The 23,071-nt window shown below is 38.8% G+C and overlaps 1 protein-coding gene across 3 annotated transcripts in view; it reads right to left on the bottom strand.

Annotated features, from left to right (window-relative positions):
* TTC28 (tetratricopeptide repeat domain 28) overlaps window positions 1–23,071 on the bottom strand; it is an 866,848-nt gene that overhangs the window by 184,034 nt on the left and 659,743 nt on the right. For all 3 annotated transcript variants that reach the window (XM_082244143.1, XM_082244144.1, XM_082244145.1), the window contains one exon: window positions 22,894–23,059. In XM_082244143.1, the coding sequence (XP_082100269.1) occupies window positions 22,894–23,059 (166 nt within the window). The remainder of the gene's footprint in view (window positions 1–22,893; window positions 23,060–23,071) is intronic.

The following is a 23,071-nucleotide window of genomic DNA, read 5'->3' as shown; positions in this document are numbered from 1 at the left end:
CACCTACATGAAAGATCAGTAATTCAAATGGTTCTCTACATTTATTAGAGTCCATTTTAATACTAAAGCTCTACTCACTAGATAAGGTAACTAAATCAGACAGGGCCATAGTAGGAGAAAAGGTTGACATCTTTAGTCAGCAGGTTTTTCCATTAGAGCCCTAAAAGTAAGTGAGAAACTTATTGGGAATACCCAGCCACCAAATCTCACTGCTAGAGTTGCAAAATAAATCAGGCCTCTTTAATAATCTGTTATACCAAACCTGAATTTTTCTGTCCCCAAGTCGTACGGCCACCAAACATTATATGCTTTTTATTGACTATAAATGTCATGCTAGCCATAGCAAATAAGGGCTTCCATCAGTACTTATAAATAAATCGCAGTAAGAACTAATGTGCAAGTCATGTTTTATTTTCTATAAAAAAATATATATAAATTGATTTCAGGAAAACCATAAAATGAGGTATTTTTCACACTTCTAGCACAGGTTGAACAGCCAAGAATGGACTTAATTCTTTGGCACACAAGAAGCACTTGATTGTTTTGGCATACTGTAATTTCTGTGGTAAAAGACATAGGTTCACAGGAAATTCACTGTTTCTTCCAAGCATAATAAGCCAAAACTCTTAGGGATATTCCTCATCCTGAGTATCTAGAATGATGCAAGCTGGAAAACCATTTTGGATCTTCGGTTTCACTTTTAGCATAAGCTATAAAGGAAACTCACTTAAAAAACACATACTGCAGACCCCTCAGGAAGGGTCAGTTGTGGAACCAGGGGCATTATAAACACAGGTGTAACACATCAGAATTTTATTAATGTAAAACCCTGAGTCACACTTATTCTTTTTTTTTCTTTTTGATTGCCAGTGGGCTGAACAAAAAACAAACAAACAGATTCCTCCTTCCACAAAAGTGAGATGAATGGCGGAATCCTCCTACTGGGATATTTTATTATTACAGCAAGACTCTTGGCTGTCAGAATACACCAATCAGACGCTGTAGCCCATTGGCTGCAGCTGGCTGATCAAGAAACATTTTCCAACAAGCCCATCTAACAATCAACTTCTGCTAAACAGGCATGGACATACATGGATTGAAATTCTGCTGGTTCCTGCTGAACCAGCCAAGTTTTGATCCATCTATGGCCAGCTTAAAGTGATTGTAAAGTCTTTTTTTTTTTTTTTTTTAAATAACAAACATTTTATACACACTTAGGGATGATCGAACTTTTGAAAAGTTCGGTTCGGCCAAACATCCGAACTTCCCGAAAGTTCGGCCCGGATTTCAGAACCCCATTGAAATCAATGGGACCCGAACTTCGGTAATCAAAAAACACCATTTTTAAGCCCTAAAACCCAATAAATGCCCCTAAAAAGTGCCTAGGGTTCTGGGTCATGCCCCATTAACTATTAATCACACAAAAAAAAAGTTCTTAAAAATTGTAATTTTTGATAAAAAAGCCAATTATTGAAAAAATTAAAAAAAAAAAAAAAAAAAAAAAAAAGATTCTAAAAAGTGTACCTGTGAAGTTTCAGCTCTGTAGCATGTCCAGAACCATAAAAAAAAGATTGTTTGTATTAGTGCAATTATAGATCTGGAGTATGGTTTCTCGCTTTTTACAGCACCTTGCCAGTTTAATAGCAGGCATTTTTTTGGGTTCTTTGGAGTCAGGAAAAACATCTGAACTTGTGTATAGGGGTACTGTGCACAAGTTCAGATGTTTTGCCTGCCTCCAAAAACCCCCAAAAAATGCCTGCAACAACACACCTGGGCGTTTTTTTTTTGGCGCTAGAGTTTTTTTGGGCATTTTTCTTTGGGTTCTTTTGAGGCAGGCAAAACATCTGAACTTGTGTATAGTGGTGTATATACACACATACTTATATGTATATACACACCTAGACATATATAGGTGTGATAGGAGCAGAAATATATTGGTGTTAATTATTTCATTAGCGCAAGTAGTTTTTTCTGCTCCTTTCACACCTGTATATGTGCAGGTGTATATATACAGACATGGTTGTGTATATATACCCCTATACACATGTTCAGATGTCATTTCTGACTCCAAACATGTGCTCAAAAAAGCACTAGCAACGCCTGCAGCCAAAAATGCTGGCGGGTGAGAAGCCATATCCCTGAAGCGAAAGTCACCTAAGAGAAAATAGCTTTTCTCTATTGCGGTCACCCTGCTATGGAAGGGTTCGGTCACCCTGCCATAGCAGTCAGTGTTAGTTCACCCTACACTACATTACGGTCACCCTGGTATTGAAGGGTTCGGTCACCCTGCCATAGCAGTCAGTTAACCCTACACTATATTACGGTCACCCTGACACTTCATACTTTCCCTACAGAAACTACATTTTTGAAGCTAACTAAAGTGTAAAGGAGCACTCTAACTACACCAGATATCCCTTTCCTCACACTAATAAATGCTAATTGACACTTTTAAAGTAAAATTAACAGAAGTGCTTCCACTCTCTTCCATGTCCAGTATAACAATGCTAGGAATTTGGCGGGGTCTATCTTATATACTGGGGGGTGTATTCACTAATGATTGGTCTAGGGACCCCCTAGTCACTCCAATCACATTCCTAGCTTTCTTCTGCCCCCTCAATTGGCTTTTGCTAATGGTTCTGGTCCAATCACGGGCTTTTAAAGCCCATTTCCTGTCCCATTGCATTTTGGTCGGTTCTGGTTGCCGAATTCCAAACTTTTTGGACAAAAAGTTCTAAATTCGGCCGAACCTCGAACACCCAATGTTCGGGCCGAACCGATGGTGGACCCGAACCATTCGATCATCCCTAATTTACACACCTGCTTTGTGCAGTGGTTTTGCACAGAGTGGCCTGAATCCTCCTCTTCTCTGGTCCCTCTTCGGTGCTCCTGGTCTCTCGCTCCTGTTGAGTGTCCCCACAGCAAACAGCTTGCTGTGGGAGCACCCGAGCTCAGTCACAGCTCCCTGTGTCCATTCAGACACAGAGCTGCGAAAAGGCCCCACCCCTCTCTCTCCTGATTGGCTAACAGACTTTGAATGACAGCAGCGGGATCCAATTGTGCCATGCTGCTGTCTTAGCCAATAAGGAGGGGAGTCAAAGGCAAGTGAGACACTCCTGCTACATCGCTTGATAACGATGAGCTCAGGTAAGTATTAGGGGGGGGCTGATGGGGGGCTGCTGCACACAGAAGGTTTTTTTTTTTTATCCTAATGCATAGAATGCATTAAGATAAAAAAACCTTCTGCCTTTACAATCCCTTTAAGGCTGGGCACAGTGACTCCAATGCTCCAAGATAAGGAACCAAAAGCTCCCAAATTGCTCCTCTGCCACTAGGATACAGTAATTAAATTCATTTTTGTTAACATTTAGCTGCTGAACCTATCAGCTACTGGGGATTTAAAAAATAAGCACAAGGGATATTACTTACAGTCAATGTGTCCTTTGTGCTGCTGGCTGCAGATTTAGTTGAAATCTTTCACCTTCCCATTCCAACTACCCCTACCACCATAGTCTTCTGGTGCCATGGGGGTTATTAGAGTCATGGGACCTGTCATGTGCACTCATCAGGAGTGCTGGCTATGCCAACTCTTTCCACCTAACTTCTCTATTCATAGAATCTATACTATAGCTTCTATGAATGAAAAACAATATATTAATGAAGTAGGCTGACTGGCACCTGGTTAGGGGGGTGGGCCATCAGCACAAGGGACACATCGCATTTACTGTAAGTAATGTCCCTTGTGCTGTTTTTTTTAAAAACATTTTTTGATTAAACTTAGGCTTTACAATGATTATTTTTCCTAATAAGCAGATGCAACAATGCTTGTGAATTTGTGTGTGTCAGTTGATTATATAGAGGTTCATCTATGGACAGCCGGTGCTTTTAACACATTTCTGTATTATAATTACAGAAAAACACATAACTATGGCTGTGTAAAAATCTTTATATAATAGCCTGATTCCTAAGGCTTTTTCTAAACCACAGTGACTATACAGGGCTATAGTAAAGTAATATGGAATCTGCAGTGTGTTTAGACTAGGCTTAACACTTCATCTGTTCACTAGAAAAGTGTGACATTGAAGAATAATGTGCTATAAGATGAAAACTTCCATTTTATAAGGTTATCTGCTGTCATACTATCAAAATAGAAGTTACAGGAAAATGGGAATTTAACATCAGAGGAAGTTCAGTCTTTGCCTTACTGAAGTATTGCGTGTAATGAGGATCTGTTTGCTGACAACCACATTAAATTCTGTATCTTGGATGGCTCTGATCCTAAAGGATAGATTTAGCTGGAGGTGTACTGCTAGTCCAAGTCGCTCAAGTCACATTAACAATTATTAGAGGTGCCAGTGAGTTCAAGGACGGGCAGGTATCCTATCATCCATAGGTCTCAGTAAATTATTCTTCTGTCTCACAACTGTGTGTGGCCATCCAATGTGTAACCGGAAAATGTCTCTGAACCATAGTCAAAATGGTTTAAAAGGTTATGAATACTTTTATATATATATATATATATATATATATATATATATATATATATATATATATATATATATACACATTTTATTTTTTTAAATGCACTCCTGAAGTACCCACATTAAAAGTTAAAACTCAGCTTGCAAGTTATACGGTCTGCAGTGAAGAACAATGCTCACAATGCACATATAAAAATATAATTCTGTATAATTATTATTATACAGGATTTATATAGCGCCAACAGTTTATGTAGCGCTTTACAACTTGAGAGTAGACAGTACAAATACAATACATTTTAATACAGTGGAATCAGAAGGCCCTGCTCCTAAATAATAATTCTATTTTACAAGCAGGAGGGTGAACATTCAAATCTGATAAAAATTCAGGTTTATTGTTAATTATTAGCTTTCATTTTTATGGTGAATTTTGTATTTTAACTGACATTTACTTCTTGAGAATTACGCACAGAGATTACACAGCTAAACCTCTCTCTCCCTTTGTAATTATAGTGCTTAGGAATAGGGCTGTTACTAAAGAGTAAGCAGAATTTTAGGTGAAATGATATTTTTTGTATGGACACCTACTGTAAGGATATCAATTCATACTATATTAGCTTAGCTTTAAAAAGCTGAAGCAGCAAACATAAACTGGAGTTAAAAGAGAGCTATAGAAAAATGACACATGCAATGAAAACTTAAGTTGACCTCTCTTGTCCACCTTTACGTGTTGATGCAGTCGTGGAATTTGATAAATAACCAATATTAAAGCTATATGGACTCAGCAAAACACCTCATTGTCCTACAGTTCTTGGAATACATTACTCCACACAGATCAGCAAAGGTTGACTATAAGGCATTCTGTTTGATCTTCATTTTTTAGAAAGCCACACATAGAAAATGGTTTCTACGTAGAGATAAGTAAACCTATTAAAATCTGCTCTGCTGGCAGTTTTACTCATTTTCCACAGCAATGTGCTTCACTAGGTCTATATCCTTCAATACACTGGGTGAGATTTCCTAAAACTACATGGTGCAAAATCGAATGCAACTCTGTATAGGAACCAAACAGCTTCCAGGTTTTATTGCCAAAGCTTTATGTGATTGTAAAGTCTAGTTTTTTTTTTTTAAAATAACAAACATGGTATACTTACTTCCTCTGTGCAGTTGGTTTTGCACAGGGCAGCCTGGATCCTCCTCTTCTCGGGTCCCTCTTTGCTGCTCCTGGCCCCTCCCTCCTATTGAGTGCCCCCCCTCACAGCAAGCAGCATGCTATGGGGGCACCCAAGCCGAGCTGCAGCTCCCCGTGTCCATTCAGACATAGAGCTGTGGTTCGGCTCTGCCCTCTCTCTCTCCTGATTGGCTAACTGACTTTGATTGACAGCCGTGGGAGCCAATGGCACTACAGCTGTATCTCAGCCAATCAGATGGGAGAGTCCCGGATGGCCAAGGGACTTGTGGACATCGCTGGACAGAGATCCGGCTCAGGTAAGTAATAGGGGTGCTGGGGAGGCTGCTACACACAGAAGGCCTTTTATCTTAATGCACAGAATGCATTAAGATAAAAAAACCTTCTTGCCTTTACAACTCATTTAATTGAATAAGCTGAAGTTAGAAGCTGATTACACAGCTGCACAGATTCTGAGTGCACCAGTTTTAATAAATCTCCCCCACTGTCTGTATTAAAAAAAAAAAAAAGGAAAAGGATATCAACCTGGCACTTTCGGCTAGTATCCTCATGGATGGAGAGCCATTGGCGAATTGGCGCATTTGTATGCCCTTTAGCCCAGGTGAGTATAAGGAAATGTAGTTAACTGCTACTCCTGGTCCTTTGGACTTTTTACCTGTTCATGCTATGTACACATAGGTTAAAGTTAAACTTCATGCCAATATAAAAAAAATAATTTATTGCAGTTATGTATTTTTTAGTTAAAACAGTAAAGTGTTGATCTAGCTAAACCTTTTTTTCTTTTCTTTTGGATGTAGTGTACAAGGACTAGAACCATCATTCAGTTTGTACTGCCCTCCCAGACTGCGTTAGAAAGATTTCCCTCCACTTACTGTTGATTGTAACATTATTTCCAAGACAGTAAGCCTCGATACATAGATATGCAGGTGTGATGGTGGATGTGCAATTTCATGTGATTTTGCACGGTTTTATATGTCACATTTATGCAGGCCTATTTATTTCAATGGGCTTTTCTACCTGAAAAAAACACACAGAAGTACATGCCCCATTTTTAGCCACTTGATCCTCAGGCCAATCAGTATTTTTTGCTAGAAAATGTTTAAAGCTGAGGCCCTAGACAATGGTGTTTTTTTTATGTATTTGCGCACAGGTTTTTTAAACGCAATTTTTTGATAAAAAATTTACTTTTTTGAATCTTAATGCAAAAAACACAATACATAACCCAATCTTTTGGTAAAATATGAAAGATGACGTTACGCTAAGTAAATAAATATCAAATATGTCATGCTTTAAAATTGTACATGCCTGTGCAATGTCGACAAATGACGTAAACTTTACTATCCATAAGTGACACTTTAAAGCATTTACAGGTTACCACTTTAAATTTACACAGGGGGTCTGGTGCTAGAATTACTGCCCGTGATCTGCATGCATTCACCTTTGTGGAGAACGGGGTACTTTAAAAAAAAAAAAGAAAAAATCTTTATTTTTACACTGTCCCTATAAAAAAAAAATGTTTGAATACCTTTGTTACTGTCACAAGAAATGAAAGCAAGGAATGTAAACATTCCCTGTGACAGCAATAGACATGTGACAGGCACTGTTTATGGAGAGATAAAATACCCCAGATCCCTCCTCTTCTCTTAAAAGCATTTGATCACCAGATTGGTGTTATCAAATGATTTTCATTTTTGAAAATAGTGCCGTTTGTATCCAGGTAAAAAAGAAATGATGTAAGGTCATCACTTCCAGGTTACTACATCATAGAGCCGAACAAAGACTGGATCAGCTTTTTTCTGTAGTCAGCCTGCTGAAGCGTCGGCAGGTCGATCGGGACTCCTGGTGGAATGGGTGAACCTGGTGAAGCCGTGGAAGGTGGCAGGAAAGGGCGTCCCCTCCCGCTACTTGTAAAAGCAATCCATTGGCTAGTTAGCTGCTAGGATCTCTTTTGCAAGAGAGATGAATGTGGGCTCTAAAAAGAAATACTGGGATGATGCCTGCATCTCATCATCCCAGTATAACCACTTGAAGTCTAGTGACATATGGGTATGTCGCTGGTCGGCAAGAGGTTAAAATCGCACTGCACCAAAACCCATGGTACTGTGTTAACAAGGTACTTTGGGGTGATATTAGGAATAAATGCAACTGCCACATACCTGCAAAAGGGATGCACATTTTTTTGTGCATTGTGGGAACATGCGCAATTTTGCGCATGTTCCCCCATCAAACAAATGTGGACCTAGCTTTAATTAGGGTACATCTGCAACAGGGACATGGACAGCAATACAAGTTGACAAGGGTTCTGGCCTTCTGACTTTGTTATTTCTGTCTGTGTGGCTTTTATGGATCCCCCTTAATATAAAACAGGGGTCTCCAAACTGCGACCCATAGGCCAAATTCAGCCCACTGTGAGGTTTTATCCAGCTGTAAGGTGTAAGAGGGGACTTTGATGGGGACTCTGATGTAAGGGGAGACTCTAAGGGGCTCAAGTTTCAGTTCTTTGCTTTGTTTTACCTAAGTATTTTTCTGTTGTTTTAAATCACGTCATGGGGACTACAAAAAAAAAAAACTCGAAAGCCAAATGTATTTATTAAAATTTTATTTGTTCTTTTATAAAACAGATTTTTTTTTTCGGCATTGGAATAAACCAAAGGCTGTCATGTAGTGCACACTACTTCCGGATGTAAAATATTTTCTTCGGTTGTAACTTTAGTATATTGACTAAACTCTGTCTTCATGGACAGCACCATGATGTTGACCACTATAGGTGAGTGCAAAGACATCAACTCCCATCTGCTGGATGTGAAGTATTGATGGCTGTACTGTATAAGACTAGCAATTCGCTTAAAAATGCAAATGCAAAGGGGTTTCCATTTTCCCAGTTAGGATATATGAATCTATGCAGCTCATGTTATTTATATCTCTATTATATGAGATCATCTATGATTTGACCTCTTTATATAACTGTTGTTTCTCACCACACAGTGTTAATTTTTAATGTAATGCAGAGTGTTTTAAATTTGTTTTAAATGTGTTTTGTGTGTGGATTATCAAAGGCTTTTTGCGTTTTTTCCCATCTTAGGAAGTTAGGATATTTGAACCCATATACTGTAGCACATGTTATTTAGATCTCTATTACATGAGCTGATCTATGATTTTATCTTTTACCTGTTTAAAATACAGTGTATTCTCACCACACAGTGTTCATTTTTAATGTAATACGGAGTGCTCTTTTATTTGTTTTGTGTGTAGCGTATCAAAGGCTTTTCCCAGAAAGTTAATATATATGAACCAATATAGTTCACGTTATTTAGATCTCCATTATATGAGGTCATTTATGATTCTACCTGTTTACAGGGCCGCTGATAGGGCCGTACAACCAGCAATGTTGTACTGGGCAGCTCGCTATGGGGGCACCCGAGCCGAGCCTCAGCTCCGTGTGTCCATTCAGGAGAAAGTGTGTGTGACGTCGCCAAGTGCTGCTGGAGTTTGAGACGCTGCTGCCATAGCCATAATGCTTATTTGAAGCTCGCCTACATTTACTTTGATGTAAGTGAACAAGATTGTTTTTTAATAAAAGTTTGCTGTATTACACTATGAGGTTCTCCCTGCTTGCTTTGTATGGTTATCATTGATGAGCGGTCTGATGTACACAAGCCATTACCGGCTTGAACAAGCATCTGATCAAACCCATCTTGGTTTGATCGGATGCTTTGGAGACCAGAGGATAGATACGGGGTCTAAAAGACCCCACATCTCTCTATAAAGAGAACCTGTTATGGTCCCTTGTGAAAGCAAAAAAAGAAACAAAAAAAAAATTAAAGATACAATGTAAATGTTTTACATTTTTAATAAAATAAAATTAAAAATAAATTTAAACTGGCCCCGTTCTTTTGTGCTTGTGCTCAATTGCGAACGCACATGTTGGCCCCGCACGCATTTGTAAACAGCAACAAACCTGCATTTTGTTTTCAGATGGGGTCAGGGGCGGGGAAAAGGGTGAGGATCAAGGGCATGGTTGAAGAGGCCCCATCAGGTAGGCTGTATGGGGCCCTATAATTTCTAACAGCAGCCCTTCCTGTTTATAATATAGTGTATTCTCACCACACAGTGTTAATTTTTAATGTAACACGGAGTGTTTTATACATTGTGTATGGAGAATCAAAGGCTTTTCCCATCTCTGGAAGTTAGGATTTATGAACCCATATACCCCGTTTATGTTTTAGATCTCTTTCAAATGGGCACATCTATGATTCTATCTGTTTATGATATAGTGGATTCTCACTACACAATGTTAATTTTTAATGTAATACGTAGTGTTTTATACTTGTTTTTTGTATGGAGTATCAAAGGCTTTTCCCATCTTACAAAGTTAGGATATATGAACCCATATACAGTAGTTCATGTTATTTAGATCTCTATTAAATGAGCTCATCTATGATTTTATCTGTTTATAATAAAGTGGATTCTCACTACACAGTGTTAATTTTTAATGTAACATGGGGTGTTTTATACTTGTTTTGTGTATGGAGTATCCAAGGCTTTTCCCATCTTAGGAAGTTAGGATATATGAACCCATATACAGTAGTTCATGTTATTTAGAACTCTATTAAATGAGCTCATATATGATTCTACCTGTATATAATACCGTGGATTCTCACCACATAGTGTTAAATTTTAATGCAATACGGAATGTTTTACACTTGTTTTGTGTATGGCGTGTCAAAGTCTTGGAGACTTTCCCCCAGACAGATGCTTGCAGGCTGCTGTTTATAATATATGCCCCCTCCACATCTAGCAGACACAGCGTACTGAATCTGGCACAGCAATGACAACATAAAAATGTAGATCACAGTTATCAGGGACCTCTCCTTTGACAGGCACCACATGTTCTAGCCTACCCTTAGACATACCTTCCCTTTCAATATGATGGAACAGTGTTTACTTTGAATCAAGCAGGAATAAAGCATAATAAAAGAAGCATAATGCCGGGCAGGAGGCAGCCGCAGTGAAATGTGCAAGCGGCGTGTGATGATAGTAAAAGTGCAGGGCTGGTGTCATTAAATGTAATCATGTTTGCGTGCAAAGTGCTTTTGTCAGAGATCTCTTTCAGATCTAGGTGGATATCTCTTTTCTGAATAAAAATCCCCTGGAGGAACAGCTCAGACAGAATATGTACTGGCTGTCAGGCTGAAACAGCAAATTATGCACTTTTTACCGACTTTGCCTGCATGCTGCTCGGCTGCCAAATATATTTTGTTTCTGTTTACATTATAAAAGGCCTTCCCCTGCACTTTGTATTGCTGCTGATGACTTGAAACAGGTCGTATTGTATTCAGGAGTATCACGAGCCTGAAATCAAGAACAATTAGAGGGAAGATGAGACTTTGTGTCTGATGAGCCAGCACATTGGAACGCACAGGACCTCTACTACATCACATGACAGGAGCAGAACTCTGCTGTGCTTGGCAAATGTACACTACACTGTCTTGTTTTTTTGCATATGCAAGCATTTCACCTGCTACTTGAAATACCATAGAAATTAGGTAAAATGATATACAGTATATTGGGCTAGCATGATACTGTATGTATATGAGCTGAATGCATATCAAGAAATCTCAACAGGTGAATCTCAAGAAATTAGAATATAATCAAAAAGTTAATTCATTTCAGTAATTCAATTCAAAAAGTGAATCTCATATACTGTATTATTCAGATTCATTATACACAGTGTGATATATTTCAAGAAAAGTACCAAAAGTATCAATACCTGGTTTAACGATCATGGTATCACTGTGCTTGATTGGCCAGCAAACTCGCCTGACCTAAACCCCATAAAGAATCTATAAAGATCTGTCAAGAGGAAGTTAAGAGATACCAGACCCAACAGTGCAAAGAAGCTGAAGGCCGCTATTAAAGAAACCTGGGCTTCCATAACACCTCAGCAGTGCCACAGGCTGATCACCTCCATGCCATGCCACATTGATGCAATAATTCATGCAAAAGGAGCCTCGACCAAGTTTTGAGTGCATACTATACTGTACATGGACATACTTTTCAGTAAGCCAACATTTCTCTATTAAAAAAACTTTTTTTATTGGTTTTATGTAATATTCTGGGCAGCACAGTGGTGTAGCGGTTAGCACTTTCAACTAGCAGCAAAAGGGCCACTTGTTCAAATCCCAACCACGACATTTCCTGCCTAGAGTTTGCTCTCTGCTTTGTTCTCTCTGTGCCTGCATGGGTTTATTCCGGTTTCATCCCACACTCCAAAGACATGCTGGTAGGTAAATTGGTCCTAGTATGTGTATGTATGAATGTTAGTTAGGGACCTTAGATTGTAAGCTCCTTGAGTGTAAGGACTGATGTGAATGTACAATGTATATGTAAAGTGCTGCATAAATTGACGGCGCTATAGAAGTTCCTGAAATAAATAAAATGTTCTATTTTTCTGAGATACTCAATTTTGGGTTTTGATTAACTGTAAGCCATATTCATCACAACTAAAAGAAAAAGAAAGAAATGCCTAAAATATATCACTCTGTGTATAATGAAATGAATTGCTAAAAAAATAAAAATAAACTTTTTGATGATATTCTTATTTTATGAGACGCACCTATAGGCCCACATGAGTGTTTAGCCACGGTGCGAATTGACAACTACATGCAGATAGCAGTGGCAGAGCCTGTACACTGTAATGACAAACTGTTGGCGGCCGAAGCAATTCATGCCTGTTTACACAGCCTACACAATTACCTGCTATCCACAAGCAGTTGTCATTCCCAGCTGCAGATGCGGCCTTAAAGTACATGTATTTGTTTTCTGCCAGAAAAGGGTATATAATAATTTAAAATTGACCTTGTATAGGAAGAACCATCGGACATAAAGTGGTTGTAAACCTCAGACATGAAATATGAGCAAAGCATATCCCTCTACAGTATGTACTTGTCCCAATCTAGAGCACTAAGTGTTATTTCTGTCTTCTGCCTCATTGCTCTGATTCCTGATTCCCCCCCATTCCTTCCAAAAATGGTGCTAGGGTCGGGAGTTCCAGCAGACTGACAGCCTCAGCTCTGTTCCTGTGTGCTGTGTGTAAGGGGGGGGGGGTCCCTTCCCTCCAATTAGCTCTCAGAGCTCTTCTCACTGAGCTCTACAGAGTGTGACTGCAGCTATCTGCCCCCTGACAAGCTTTATAAATTCTAGACTTTGAACAGGTGTAGAGAAGCGATGGCAGCAGATAAACAGGCACAACTTATGTGGGAGGATTTGTTTCATCTGTGAGGCCAGTCACTGGGTATATGGAAGAGTTTACAACCACTTTAAAGAATAATTCAAGGTAAATATATTATTTATTTTTACAATATTATACTGTGTGGACCAATGTAACTATGCATCCACCATACCTGTGCAATCCTGCTAGAAGTTGGAATTCTGCCTACTACATGGATTTCCAGCTTCCAGAGGGGTAAGCCAGGTATAGTATATCATAGTTATATAACTAATATAGAATCTATATCTATAATTCACCTTTAAAGGTTTAGTTCACCTTTCTAAAAAAGTGTACTGTATGGCCAAGGAGCTTTGTTTTCATGCCCTATCCATAGGCTAAGTGCAGGTTACCCAAAGCCTGGCCAAAAAACTACCATCCTGACTAGTTCACCTTGTCCTCACATAAAAGCTGGGATGCATTGACCATTGAGTACCCCCTCTTCCCCAGCATCTCAGGAACTGGAGGTCTCCTTATTTACAAACTGGCAAATGCGCAGTGCCATTTTCCCCTGGTAAAAGATTTTCAGCTTCTATGCCAAGCACTTAGGGATTGGTCAGGATAGTCATTTGTTGGTCAAGCTTTGGGTAAGCAGCAATTGACCTATATGTATAACATGTAAGCTAAGCTCAATTTTTCTAAGCTGCACAATGTTTTTTTACACTACTGGGCCCCTTTGACCACACAGGAAACTTTGTAGAAAGGTGAACTAACCTTTTAAAAGAGGTTCTCTGCAAAAAAATGTTTTTTTTTTTAAAAGGGTAACCAATATATCAGGTAGGTATAAAAATATGCGTGGACAACCATTGTTTGGACAACCATTGATCACGCAGTAAATTGACAGTACACCTGCTACATGACTGGGTATGCACTCAAACGACCATATGATTCTGATAACCAGTTGTGATATAGAGATTCAGGTTCGGTGCCCACACATTTCTAAATCCCATTGCTTTTCATACAGCATCTAGCTTTTCTCAGCAACAGTATTTTTTTTTTTATGAAAGATGTGCCTTTCAACATAAAATGACTTTGCCTAGGGTGAAAATATGTTATTAATCTGCTCCAGGCAAAAAGCATTTTGTTAGTTTTCCCTTCCTTAGGTATCAAAACATTTGTGAACACAGGTAAAACACAGTATTGTAGTAGGGGACTTTGAATGATAGCATTCTGAAGCAAACCAAAATTGCATCAAATGTAGAAACAGTATTTACATATTAGTACAAACATACATACTGTACATTTCATATAAATAGATTAAAACTACTGTACATGGTACAACACACGGTCCTGACCACTAAAAATGACAAGATTCATAACTTTATTTTACCCATATGCCACTTCAACAATCACAAATAGTTCATGGGCTTTGTAGAGAAATCCCATTAATCAGAACCCTTAGCGAAAATTGCAGCAAAGTAGTGAAAGATCACAGACATTGTAGTGGTGTGACACGTAGTCTAAAATAGTAAAACATACATACAGTCAGGTCACCAAACATTAGCATTGTTTTTACACATAGAGAAAATGTTAGATGGCAGTCCCCCCCCCCCCAAAAAAAAACTGTATTTATTATATAGAAACCAACAATAATTTGCATACTTACAAAATGCACCATGCACCAATGGATCTTTAGGCAAAACAAAACCTGGTAGGTGCTCTTCGTACTCTGAAAATATTTATTTTCAGAAGACCACTACAACATCACAGCCCAAACCTTTGTAACTGGATCTTGGATTTGCTGGCTGATAGGCAGCAGATGGTAAAGATTGGTAGGTGCTACTCATCAATGCTTTACCTTAGTACAGGGGTGCCACAGGGATGTGTGTTAATCCCCTTTTTGTTTTCTTGTATACTTATGATTGCATCTCCCGCTTCAAGGTGCACTCTGTTTTAAAATTTGAGGACGACTTCATGTTAGTTGGGAGAATAAGGGAGAGCGATGGGACCGCACATTGGCAGGATGTAGAAAATCTAGTGGGTTGGTGCAGAGTGACTCATTTTGTGTTATATGGGAATAAGACAAAGGAAATAATTGCAGATTTCAGTTCAAGTGGAGAGATCAGTTATGAGGCAGTTGAGATTGATGGGGCAGAAGTTTAGAGGGAACAGGCGTTCCGTTTTGTTTAGGAACAATATTTAGGGAGGATCTGTCGTGGACAGGGCACATGTCCCATCTGGTGGGCAAGATTGATCTAAAACTTTACTACTTGAAGAAGCTGTGGAGGTCAGGCTTTTCAGAGTAGGTCCTTCTCAACTTCTATAAGGCTGCCATTGAGTGGGTGCTGGTTTATCACATTTCTCTGTGGCAAGGGATGTACACAGTCCATGACAGAAATGCCTTGCAGATGGCAAAAAATGAGTAAAGGGGTAGATTTACCATGTGTTAAAGAACTGGGGAAAGGGAGTTGACTTCAGAGAGCTTTTACATAGTTACATAGTTACATAGTAGGTGAGGTTGAATAAAGACAATAGTCCATCCAGTTCAACCTGTGTAGGTGTGTGTGGCTGTAATCATCTCACATACCCCTGAATGTTCTGATCCTTGAGATGTAAGTCTAAGAGTCTTTTGAAAGCCACCATACTACCCGCAGAAACCACCTCTTGTGGTAGAGAATTCCACAATCTTGTAGCCCTAACAGTAAAAAACCCCCCACGTTGCCTGAGGTTAAAACGCTTCTCCTCTAATCGCATTGTATGCCCTCGAGTCCTCATGCAATCCCTTCGAATGAACAGCTTTTTTTCTAAGCTGGGATCCCCATTAAGATATTTATAAATTGCTTTTAATATCCTGAACGATAGCTCCCATCCTGAGAATGCCTTGTTCACAGCGTTACCTTCTGGCAGGCGATTTTTTCCTCTCCTACTACCAGGCTGCTAAATAGTTTCGTTCCTCAGTCCATACAGTTTTTGAATGCTAGAGGCTTTTTAGGGTTATGTTAAATGTGCAGCATGTATATTTTATGCAATGTATGTGTTGTTTTTATGAAGATAGTGTTTTACGTGTGGTATGTGATATCTTTTATTGTGGGGGGTGGCATATGCATTTCAGTTTATGTTTTTTATTGTAACATGGTATTACATTTTTCTTATTTCGATTCTGACCTGTGATTTTTTTTTTTTTGTACGCTTTGTCGTCTGTTTCACTGGTCCTGATGAAGTCAATTTCTCTTTAAAGCGAGTTACCTAATAGGGCTGTTGAAGTGGGGTATAGATTATTTTTAATCTATTTATATAAAATGTGTGTATGTTTGTACCAATAAATTCTTTAAGCCTGGGTTCACACTAGATGTGGTGCAAATTCACAGCTAATTTGCTGTGTATTCAGCATTGCATCCAAATTGCAACCCATCCACGTGAACTGATTGCGGAGTGTATGTTAAGTTAACGACAATTGGTTTGCAAAACGCAGCGTGATTCTCCGAATCGGATTGCATGGGTGTTCATCTGGTTCTGGTGTGGACAAAAAAAGGGTCCTGCACCAATTTTTATGCAAATCTGCTACTATTCCTGTGTGAATTACATGCAGTGTCTTGTACCCCAGCAGTGTGAACTAAAGGCAAAAAATAAAAACCTTCAAGTGAGCAGGCTATTTATTGCTGTAGAGTCAAGAAATATGTTCTTCAATAAAAATAAATGTATCTGCCTATTCCCAATCCTCTGCAGACTATACCGGCCAATAAAAACAGCCAAATATTAGCACCTGGAAGAAGCTGGGGAGAAGATGTTGGTGCCAGTAAGGGACCTCATGGGCCATGGAATATAGCCTGCCTTTAATTGCACGATACGCTTTTTTGTAAATCTGGTGTAATTTTGTTTTGCGTAATAGTGCTCTAGTATAATACTGTGTTTTTATCGTTGAACCTATAAAGATAGCGTTTTAACAAAAAAAAATACCAAGAACTTGTACCCACCCACATTATGTGTATATTGGTGAACACAGCCAAGAACCAGGACAACCAGAGTTTTCATGACTATCATTGCTTAGTCACCTTTTCAGTCAAGGAAGCAAATGATGACCTTGGGTGATGCCTGAATTAAGATGGCTCCATCCTTCTGATTAAAAAAGCATTCTCATGGGGAGTTTTGAACTCTGATAAAGGTAATAAATACCTCAAAGGGCTCCATTTATAAAGTAGTGGCATGGCCACTGTATATATAATAATATTGTATTAACCTAATACAATATAATACAATACGATCATATTATTGTGTTTTCTTTCCTTCTAACCAACTGTTATCAAATGGTAATAGAATGTTACTCGGTTTAATTGACCTACTGATATGTTATGTATAATACATATATTATATCCTTCATACAAAACCACCGAGAATGTGGATCGGACAGGTTTCACTGTTGTTAACCCTAATCTGTTTGTGAATACTTCTAAAGAAAGCTCTTTCCTCTTTTGGAAAAAATAAATAAAATAAAATAATAATAAAAAAAAAATAATAAAAAAAACACTGCTTGTTATAAAGATTTTCAATTGTGTATTGTTCTCTGCTTCAGGACACTTTTAATTAAAAGAAAAGATCCAGGGAGGGAAGCCCAGTCAAGTGACCTTTCAAAGTGGACAGCAGTATCTGCTCCCTGCTATAAATATGCTCCTAATTTGTACATTAGCACATTATTTATCATGCATGCACTTGACATAAAAAAATATATATCTAATGCTAAGTCTACTTTAATGTCACTTATTGACACCATTACTAAAAAGAAAAACTTGGAGTGGAGAACATTATGGAAATTGCTCCCTTTACAACAGTCATTAGTGTGCAATTAGCAGCATTCCTTCTCAGGTAATGGTAAAGAAGGTAGGAATGTAAAGTAATGAAACAGTGGCTGATTAGGGGAAAATGCTTACACTGGATTTTATATTAAACAAAGCCGAGAACAAACCTGTAGGTTAGTAAATAAATTAAATAAACCTGGTCTTAAAAAACAGGGCCAAGGTTGATCCGTGTAGGCCCTTACCACCCCTCTGAAATATGATCTGCAGTGGATCACTTTTAAGAGGCATTTGACAGGCAGTGAGGAGGCAACATGTTGCCACCTCACTGCCCGTTTTAATCCTATAAATGATGCCCCACCATGCCACAAACATGTGCATTGCACATTGTTGCAGGCTACTTGCAGTATACCTTCATTCATTTGAATTGGTCATGTTTGGCAGTGATAATGCCCCCTGAATGAGACAGGGGGGGTAATGTGTATAACCCCATCCAGCTGCCTTTTCAACTTAAGGGGGGTGGTTGGGTAAATATACAGCTCAACTGCCTGTTCTTACTGCCAACCACCACAAGTGTAAATGAGCCCAAAGGCTTTAAAGTGGACCTACACCTAAATGTTACCATAAAGCAATGCTAACAGTTTTGTTGGGATACGTGAAAAAAAATTGACAGACAGGCCAAAATACACATTTTAATAAAGTCTGAACTATTATATGCAAGCATTGTGGGGCCTTAAAAATGAAATACTGTACATGTTTTATGTTGACATCTAAGTATAGGTCCACTTTAATAAAGTTTGAGCTACTATATATAAGACTTGTAGGACCTTATAAATCAGAAACCTTAAAAGAAGGTAATGGATTTATCAGCCCGCTGTCAGGCCAGAGAAATACTCTTGTGTTAGCGAATGAAGAAACTGTAGATAGGCCAAGGAAAATACTGCTTTGTTAATGAAAGAAGACGCTTCTGTAGATTTATTTGCTGTCATACATACAATAGCTGCATATCCAAATAGTGTATTATAACAGACTCTGTACATTATTCTTCAAAGATGAGCCCCAGTGAGAATATGCTATTATGTTTCAAACATACAGTGTATTAGTCATTAAACTGTAACTGCAATGTCTGGACTGTGCTTTCTATCCACTGTAATATGCACAATATGTACTATGATTTAACTATAGTCTTTGCAGATGGGTTTGCTCACACCGTAATGCACTAAGCTTCTAGTAATACCACTCTGTCAGTAGAATTATTTACTAGGGAAATTGATACAATTATTATTGTTTCCTTTTTTTTTTTGCTGATACAAAAGAAAGATTTGTCTATGAATTTCTAGCATTAAAAGGAAACCATAAAACTATAGAAGCCCTGGGCTGCATTTTTATATTTTTATTATTTAACTGTTTGCAAGTTTTTATCCTCTTCTGGACTGCCCCACGCAGATATACTGCGGCAGGGCAGCCCTTCCGTGAGAAATAACGTACCTGTAAGTGATTTCGTGCAAGGGGTCTGGGGCGCGCCACCGGTGACCCTCTCCCGCTGTGATTGGACACAGGGGAAGCCAGTCAGCGGGTCCCGCGGACCTTATGTTTGCTGGCACCTCACGATCATTTGGGAGAGAAGCAGAATGGCGGTCTGCCTATATAAATAAGGTAGACTGCCGTTCTGTAAGAGGGGAAGATGGAGATCTTGTGTTGCTGATAAGCAGCAACACAAATCTCTGTCTTCCCCCAGTCAAAGCAGCCCCCCTCCTCACAGTTAGGAAGCACTCCCAGGGAACATATTTAACCCTTTGATCGCCCCTGATGTTGACCCCTTCCCTGCCAGTGTCAGTATAGTGGCAGTGAATATTTTTAGCACTGATCAGTGTCACTAGTCCCTAAAAAAGTGTCAAAAGTGTAAGTTAGTGTCCGATTTGTCTGCCACAGTGTCGCAGTTCCGCTAAAAATTACTGATCGCTGCCATTACTAGTAAAAAATAAAAAAATAAATAAAAATTCCATAAAAATATCCCATAGTTTGTAGATGCTATAACTTTTGTGCAAATCAATCAATATACACTTATTGGAATTCTTTTTTTTTTTTTACCAAAAATATATAGCAGAATACATATTGGCCTAAATTGATGAAGAAATTCGATTTTTTTTACATTTTCTTTTATTGGGTATATTTTATAGCAAAAAGTAAAAAATATTGTTTTTTTCTTTTCAATATTTTTGATGTTTATAGCGCAAAAAAATAAAAACCACAGAGGTGATCAAATACCACCAAAAGAAATCTCTATTTGTGAGAAAAAAAGGACATACATTTTATTTGGGTACAGTGTCACTCGACCGCGCAATTGTAAGTTATAGTAACGCAGTGCCATATCGCAAAAAATTGCCTGGTCATGAAGGGGGCCTGAAGTGGTTAAACAAATGTCTTATGTTATTTATTGCTATACATACTTTATTTCTTTCTAAAATAAGCATTACACTCATGGCAAAGAATATCCAGAGCACTATGGGTAATCCACAGAAGCAACATAGCAATAACTGCCTACCTTCAGGCTAGCTTTGTCCTACTGAAATTGGGCCCTCCAACAAGGGATTCTCCCGATCTAATAATTTCTGTTTATATTTCAGCCTGCACCACTGAACTGTGTAAACATTATGCTTTTTACAACGCAAATAAAACAGGGGGACACATGAAAAGGAAGCCTAAAGATACTGGTTGCTGATTGGATAGAAGTCTACATAATATTTATACGGAACAGTAAATATTTAACTGACATTAACTAAAATAAAAAACAGCATTTTTGCTTGCACATGATTGGATAGTAGAAATCCGCTGAGCTTCCCCTCAGATTTAGATATATATATATATTAGATATATTTGTCTTTAGCAAATCAACCACCCTGTCTTTACTACACCAGCATCTTCCACTTAGTCTGTTGACATGTTTTATTTCAGTAGTAGATAGTGTAGAGATAGGTTAGTACTTCTTTCAGGAGCTTTATAGCTGTCTGTGGCAACATGGGAACATTAAAGCGATATTAAACCCCAAAACAAAAATATATTGCAGCTTACCAGTCTCTTAGATGTGATTGCTGCAATAGTTTTTCTTTTTAAACTTTTTGTCTTTATTTCACCTGGTGATCCTGCCAGTAACACACTTCCTGTCTTAGGGTGTCTGCATTCTGGATGAAGTAGTAAAGTTGATCATTTTGAACAGCATACATGGGGAGAGGGTAGTTTTAAACTAGAACATTTAGATGGACCTTATATAAGTGGCTAACAAATTAAAGCTGACCTCCAGATAATACATTATAAGCAGTTACAGAATTTTTTTTTCCCTTTTGGGATAAAGTTTCCACATAAATAAATAAAAGCTGACCATCGTAAAGCACCCTTGTCAGTGGTAAATGGTTTGTCTCAAATCTAACTGCTAATTTGTCTGGAAAGCTTGTTCTGTTAAAGGACGTTGAGAAATAACAGATTTTCTGGCTGGTTTATCAGGTGAAAAAAAGGGAAAACACCTAAAAAAAGAAAACGTATGCAGCCACCACATTTAAGTATCGGTGAGCTGCAATTTAATTTTTTTTTTTGGGGGGGGGGGGGGTAATACCACTGTAACATTCACTTCCTGACCCAGTTATTGCCGCCGTCTGGGACAGGAAAGGAGTTAAAATCTTCCCTACAGACCAAAACTAGAAAAATTATTTTAGTAAACTTCTACTTTAGACTAACAAAAATGATAGTGCCTGGATTTAAAGGAAAATTCTGAATAACTTATAATGTCACATAAAAGGGATGTATTCCGGTAGATATGATACCTAACCTGCTCCCAGCACTTGAACAAGCCTGATCTTTAAAGCCCAATTGAAGTCTTATACCTCTATATCTCTTTGTAGTTCTGTATCTCAGAATGTTATCATTTAATACAGGTTTTGCTTGGAAAAATGCTTCCTGTTCTCCCTCCTTCGGTGCTCTTTGCAAGCATAGCTAGGTAACAACTGCACCACTCATCATCACACAGACTTAAATTGCAGCGAAATAGAGTATGTCATACCAGGTCTTATACCGATTGCTGATTACTAAGAGCACAGGGGTTGATTTACTAAAATTGGAGAATGCATAATCTGGTGCAGCCCTGCATAGAAACCAATCAGCTCCCAAGTTTTATTGTCAAAGCTTAACTAAACAAGCTGAAGTTAGAAGCTGATTGGCTACCATGCACAGCTGCACCAGATTCTGCACTCTCTAGTTTTAGTAAATCAACCCCGCTGAGTCTAAGGGCTCTTTCACACGGTCCGCCTCCTTAGGCGGATCCGTGCGGATGACAGCTCCGTCTCCGCTTGCAGTGCAGAGAGGGAGGTGTCACAGCCCCCCGCTGCTCTCTATGGGGGATCGGATGAGAGTGGACCGCCTATCCGCTCTCATCCGAACCGATCCGATACCTGAACGGATGGAAAAATAGGGTTTCCATCCATCCAGGTTTCATGGACAGGATCGGATACGGGTGGCAGCAGGTGTCAGCAGAGGTGTCTCAGCTGACATCCGCTGCCCCATAGAGCTGCATGGAGGATCCGATCAGATCCGCCTAAAAAACTGACAGGCGGATCTGATCGGACTGCCCGTGTGAAAGAGCCCCAACTCTGGTGCCTATTGGATGGCACATTTATATTAAACACACTTAAGGCCTCATGCACACATGGCTTTTTTTCCCCTCGACTGGATGACTTTGATCCAAGGGAGGAAAGAGCAGCTTAAAAAGCGCACCTAAATTTAACATAACTGTAATGCTATGGAAGTATGACTTAAATGACATGCTACTTGCAGGCTATATAGCCAAATTAATAATTAAAAAAAAAATAAAACGTACTGGGAGAATATGAAGACTGCATTTGCTGAACTGGAAATTTTAAATGATTGGGTGCCAATGGCTTTATTACTTTCTAACCTGGAATAAATATGCTAAGTTTTTCTGACTTTCTAATTAGTCTGCTTGTTCCAGGTCAGGGACCATATTGGAGCCACAGATAACCAACTATGCCAACTTGTATTCTTAGAGGGATGTCAGCAATAACAGTCCCTGGATTTTGGAGTACAGGTGTCTTTTATGTGCAGCTATTAGTGGTTGAAATCACAATGGACTTTGACTGACATACCACATCTGGAAATAAGTGGTATTAGGGATTAAAGGTTGCAGCAGATCTCCATTTTGCCCTTGGTTATCATATTACATACCTTGTGTAGTAAGAGTCCACTCCTAATGTTTCACGGACATTTGCTATGTATTGCTCTAGAACTGAACTATTCGAACCTTGAAAACTCATACTTCCAGAATCAGTAAAATCGCTGGTATTTTCCAGTGATGAGTCTCCTAGATAACATTCATGAAACTTCAAAATTCCTGTAAAACAAA

Source organism: Pelophylax lessonae, assembly GCF_965119305.1.
Source record: "Pelophylax lessonae genome assembly, chromosome: 1".
In the NCBI taxonomy this organism is placed as follows: domain Eukaryota; kingdom Metazoa; phylum Chordata; class Amphibia; order Anura; family Ranidae; genus Pelophylax; species Pelophylax lessonae.
This window is presented reverse-complemented; position numbering and strand designations above follow the sequence as displayed.